Source organism: Trypanosoma theileri (assembly GCF_002087225.1).
Source record: "Trypanosoma theileri isolate Edinburgh chromosome Unknown TM35_Tth_9_V1, whole genome shotgun sequence".
NCBI classification, from domain to species: domain Eukaryota; phylum Euglenozoa; class Kinetoplastea; order Trypanosomatida; family Trypanosomatidae; genus Trypanosoma; species Trypanosoma theileri.
In genome coordinates this window covers 614924-620309 of record NW_021639851.1, presented here as the reverse complement: position 1 = coordinate 620309, position 5386 = coordinate 614924, and the positions used below count along the sequence as shown (strand labels likewise).

General features: G+C 38.5%; 3 protein-coding genes across 3 annotated transcripts; all 3 read left to right on the top strand.

Moving 5' to 3' along the window:
* Nucleotides 1–208: 208 nt before the first annotated feature.
* TM35_000093360 (WD40 repeat-containing protein) lies at nucleotides 209–2023 on the top strand (the record flags this gene model as incomplete). Its single annotated transcript, XM_029024575.1, has 1 exon — nucleotides 209–2023. One exon carries the CDS (start codon nucleotides 209–211, stop codon nucleotides 2021–2023), a length of 1815 nt encoding a protein of 604 aa, XP_028884352.1.
* Nucleotides 2024–2702: 679 nt separating this feature from the next.
* TM35_000093350 (putative C-8 sterol isomerase) lies at nucleotides 2703–3365 on the top strand (the record flags this gene model as incomplete). Its single annotated transcript, XM_029024574.1, has 1 exon — nucleotides 2703–3365. One exon carries the CDS (start codon nucleotides 2703–2705, stop codon nucleotides 3363–3365), a length of 663 nt encoding a protein of 220 aa, XP_028884351.1.
* A 631-nt stretch (nucleotides 3366–3996) lies between these two features.
* TM35_000093340 (putative leucine-rich repeat protein) lies at nucleotides 3997–5325 on the top strand (the record flags this gene model as incomplete). The annotated part of the gene is made up of 1 exon (XM_029024573.1): nucleotides 3997–5325. One exon carries the CDS (start codon nucleotides 3997–3999, stop codon nucleotides 5323–5325), a length of 1329 nt encoding a protein of 442 aa, XP_028884350.1.
* Nucleotides 5326–5386: the final 61 nt, after the last annotated feature.

Here is a 5386-nt window from a genome sequence, read left to right as displayed (position 1 = left end):
TCTTTCTTTTTCTTTCTCTCTCGTCTTGATGATTTTTTCTGTATTTTTCACGGCATTTGGTGAAGAGGTGTCTTTATCACATTCAAAAAGCAAAAGAAAAAAAAAAAAAAGAAAGAATTATTACTACTAGAAAATCAACAAAACCAAAAAAAAAAAAAAAAACCGTAAATCAAAAAAAGAAACAAAAGAAACAAAATAAACTCCACTAATGTCTGTCCATCAGTTGCTGCTGCGGGGGACGTTACCCAGTGCCCCCTCCGCCACGCGGGCCGTTCCTATTTCTCTCTCGGCTCACGGAACTCTTCTCGCGTACGGCAGCAACAACAACGTGGTGATCCGAGATGTGAACAATCCCAATCTTGTCAGTCTCTGCGGCTGCCATACTTCTCCAGTCACTGCAGTGCGCATCAGTCCCACTGGCAGGCTGGTGGCCTCCGGTGATCAAAACGGTAATTTGATTGTCTGGCAACAACAAGAACAAAAACAACAACCACAACCACAACACCCGTTGGAACCACGTGAAGTTCTCAACAGTAAACAACTGCAGGGACCTGTACGGGATATTGCTTGGACAGGTGATGAAGAACGTCTGGTGGTTGTGGGGGATGGGAAGAGTACATTTGCTGTTGCTATTACCATTACGGCGAACACCATTGGAACTATTAATGGTCACTCACAAAATATTCTAACATGTGATATGCGACTTGAGCGGCCGTATCGTATTGTAACTGGAGGTGCAGATGCTCTTGTTGGCTTCTATGAAGGTGTACCATTTAAATTTAAATGTAATGTCAAGGGTCATACTGGTAAAGTAACCTGTGTGCGTTACAGTCCAGATATGGAAACTATTGCAACAGTCTCTGGATCAAGTGATGTGATTCTTCTTGATGGTAAAACTGCAGATAAAAAATCTTCTATTGCAACAGGACATAAAGGTACTATATATGCAGTAGCTTGGAGTCCAGATGGAAGTAAAATTGCTACTGCAAGTGCTGATAAAAGTGTAAAAATATTTGATGCCGTAACAGGAGCAACATTAAGTTCTTTTTCCTTGGGAAATGATGTTATGGACATGCAACAAGGACTTGTGTATACTTCTCAATGTGTTATTTCTGCCTCTCTTGGTGGTAAATTGACATATATGTGTGAAGAAGGTGTAAAGAATGTTGTCTCTGGTCATCAAGGACGAATTTTAATGTTACATAAAGAGTCTAATGGGACATTTATTTCTGTCAGTGTGGAAAGGGTTTTAATTTGGAATTGTACAGCAGATGGTATTCCAGGAAATGCTCGAGAAGTTTCTGTTTCTTCCAATACCATTATTGCTGCTACTTTCAGTAATGGATATTTATTTCTTGTCTCTGGTGGAAATCTTCTACGTTATGCCTTGACCGATACAGAACCAACTGTTCTCTCAAAGGAGGCCAGCAATGCAACGGCTCTGACCGTAACAGCAGATGGTAATATTGTATTACTTGCAAAGAACAGCTTTATTATTATTGATGCAACCGGAAAGAAAATGGCAGAAGAAAAAATGAATCAATTTGATGGTATCAGTGCGGCATCTCATAATTATACAGTTGTATTGGGTGGTGATAAAGTGGTGAAGGGTTATCGTATCCAATCAAATGCCGCACCCTCATTATGTGTGGAATTCGCTGGACATCACACAGGCATGGTGGCATGTGTGGCCTTCTCAAAGGATGGACAATGTGTGGCCTCTGGAGATGCCAGCAGAAATATTTTTGTTTGGTCCGCATTAGACGGCAGTGTACTCTATAAAGATTTGGTCTTCCACACCCTTCGAGTAACTTCCCTCGCCTTCTCACACAGTTCTAATACAGAGTTGTTCTCAGGAAGTATGGATGCCTCACTGATTGTGTGGAATCTGAAGGCCAAAACACGCCGAATGGAAGATGCCGCACATCGGGGTGGTGTTTCCGCCGTTGCGTGGGCAGAAGATGGAACACTGTTTTCAGGTGGAAGTGATTTTTGTATACGGCAGTGGGGAGTGTCCAGTTGATAATCTTAGATGACCCATCATTTGCTAGATTCTTTTTTTTTTTTTTTTTTCTCTCTCTCTCTCTCGCTTTCTCTCTCTCTCTTGTTTGTTTGTCTTTGCTGACTGGAAGAAAAGAAGCAGCACTTTTTGATGTCTATCGTTGTTCGCATTTTATGTCTCTGCGAGTGAGTTGGTACACCTGACTCTTTTTTCTTTCTTTCTATAATAAGGTGATGTTAAATTGACAAAATACTTGATGTTTTTTTTGTTGTTGTTGTTGTCGTTGTCGTTGTTGTTCAATCTACTTTCAATATATGTATTGGTTACTGATAACAGTAGTAGTAAATGCCTATATATATATATATAATTACCTTGAGTATTACATAGTCTATATTTGTACTAACTCTTTTTTGTTTTTATTCTTCTTCCTTTCTCTTTCCATTATTTATTTACTTATTTTTAAGTGTATTTAGAGAATACATATTCATCATCATCATTATTTGCCTTTTCCTATTGAGAACAAGAGAAGACCAAAAAGAAATAAAAAAAAAAAAAAAAGTACACCAATTCTCATACTTAAAAGGTCAAGCGAAAGGAAAGAAAAAAAAAAAAAAAGAAGGAAAAAGAAAACAAAAAAAAAGAGACAAAGGCAATAGACAAAGCAAAGTAAATCATATATATATATATATATATCTACAAGATGAGACGAGTACTCTTCACTATAATCCCTGTATTGGTTCTGGCGGTTGCCCTCTCTCTTGTGGTGGACCGACCTGAGAATTGGGTGTTTGAACCAAAAGAACTGCAGGCGATTGCCCAACGCGGTATTGCCAATGCCCAATCTCGCCACGGTGTGAATGCCAGCGCTGAGCATGTGATTGAAAGTGTCATTGCGGAGGTCGCCCGAGTCTACCCGAAGCATGTGCGGTCCACTGGGGAGTGGCTGTGGAATAACGCCGGCGGGGCGATGGGCTCCATGACGGTTCTGCACTCCTCCTTCTCGGAGTATCTCATCATCTTCGGCACCAACGTCGGCACAGAGGGACACACCGGTCGATATTACTGGGCAGAGGACTTCTTCACCATTATATACGGAGAACAGTGGGCCGCAACCCCAAACGCACACAAACGGGAAGTGTATAAAGCAGGGGATCAGCATTATTTACCAAGAGGAGTGGCAAAGCAATATCGTATGCCGGATGCGTGTTGGGCACTTGAATATGCAAGAGGAAATATCCCTTCCATGCTCTTCTTTGGATTCGCAGATCTCTTCAGCTCAACACTTGATGTGGTTACATTTTATCAAACCGTTGCTGGTACAGCAGGTCATATGATTCCAAACGCATTGATGGGTAAAATTTAGAGAAATAAGACTGTAACTCAAAAAAATAAAACAAGGGGAAGGCGTTTTTGCTTCCCGATTACAAGAGGGAAAAAGAGAGTTGGGTGAAGCTTTTTTTTTCTTTTCTTTTTTTTGTTATTTGGTTTTTGTGTAAAATTGCTTTTCCTTTTTTTTTCTGGACATCTGTGTATATCTGTGTGTGTGTATATAATTCTGCTCGTGAAATGTTGACAACACGCCGGATATCCCCCAGCAAATATAATGGGTGGTTATAATAGAGTTTGTAATGGGGGGTGAAAAAAAAAAAAAAAGGGAGGAGAAGTACCTATTTTTCGTTTCAGAGGAAAATAATTCTGTTCTCAGTCTTTTTTTTTTCTTTTTGTCGTTGTTGTTCTTTTCCCCATTTGTTTTTTTTTTTTTTTTTTCACCCTTTATTATACATCTCAATTCTTCTTTTTCTTTTTTTTTTTTTTTGTTTCTTTTCTTTGTATCAGGTAGTGATAAAAAAAAAATAAAAAATAAAAGCCAGACTTTTATTTTAGTTTCGGTTAGTTTGCCGTTCATTTTCTTTTTTTTTCCTTCTTATTTTGTTATTTCCCGTTCGATTATCCACCTCCGTTTTTCTTTTATATCCACTCTGCATTTGATTTCCATGATCTCTGCAAGAGTTTCTGTATATGTTTTTCTCCTCTTGTTATTAAGTTGGGCCGCGGGAAACGTAGACGCCGCCTTGGAGTTTTACTGGCGAGAACACAGCAACGACCCCGACTTGGTTGTCTCTCTCAAACCGTTGTGGAAGCACGTCTTTAATTCTCTTCTGGAATCCATTGAGGATTATGAATTTCGAACAAGTGTGCGGGAAAAAATAGCAAATGGTATGCATGAAAAGGGATCTGATAAGATTATCAGTTATTGTGATCTTAGTTTTGTCACCTGTGACTTCACAGATATAGTGGCTCTTACTCTGGTTGGTATGGAAAATGGAAAGGTGAATTTTAATCGATTACCAAATACTCTTCAAAAACTAATTGTGTCACGTAGTATACTGGATCAAATGATGAATGTGAGTGGATTACCTCCAGTATTGGAATCTATTGAATTTGATCATGTGCAATTTGAAAATGGTGATGCAGAGGTTTCTTCCTCTTTGGCAAATCTAAAAGAGTTTAAATGTACGTATTGTGGAATTAAATCATTGACTTTTCAGGCGGTTGAAGGAATACAAAATATGATATTAGATGGTACCATGTTAACAGATCTACCTAGTAATCTCCCACAATCATTAGAGACTCTCAGTATGCGTGGGTGCTCAATAACCGCACCACTGCGAGAAATAATGGCACGACTTCCACCTAATCTACATTCTATTGATATCAGCAATACAGGTATTACAGGTATGGTTAATGGATTAAGATTAATGCCACGACAGTTAAAAAAACTTATTATTGATGGAAATTCCATTAATGACAGTATTGAGTCTCTGTCGGATGCATTTGAACACCATGGAGGGTCTCTTGAACGATTTAGTGCTAGTGGTTGTAAACTACGAGGTACACTAAAAGGGTTAGAAAATATGAAAACCTTAAAATCACTTGATCTCTCAAACAACCAAATAGAAATGGTGGTATGGAAAGAGCTTCCTTCTAATTTGGATTTTCTTAATCTCAGTCATAACACTCTAACAGGTGAGGTTCCTTTGACAGAAATTACTCGAGCCCTTAAAGAATTAAATATCTCACACAATAAATTGAGCGGAAACTTCTGGATACCAGGACTACCACCAGAAATACAAACCATTGATATAAGCTACAATCAATTTACTGGAGATGTTAGTCTTGAAAAACTACCAGAATCTATTCGTTTTGTGTATATTCAACATAACATGTTTCAAGGTACACCAAATCTGGTGGAATTGCCTGTTCAGCTTCGGCATATTTTAATCCACAATAATAATTGGGATTCACTTCTTCCAGCACTATAAGTAGAAAACTCCCTTTTAAATAATAAGAATGACAAATAAAAGAAGATTACAAAAAAAAAAA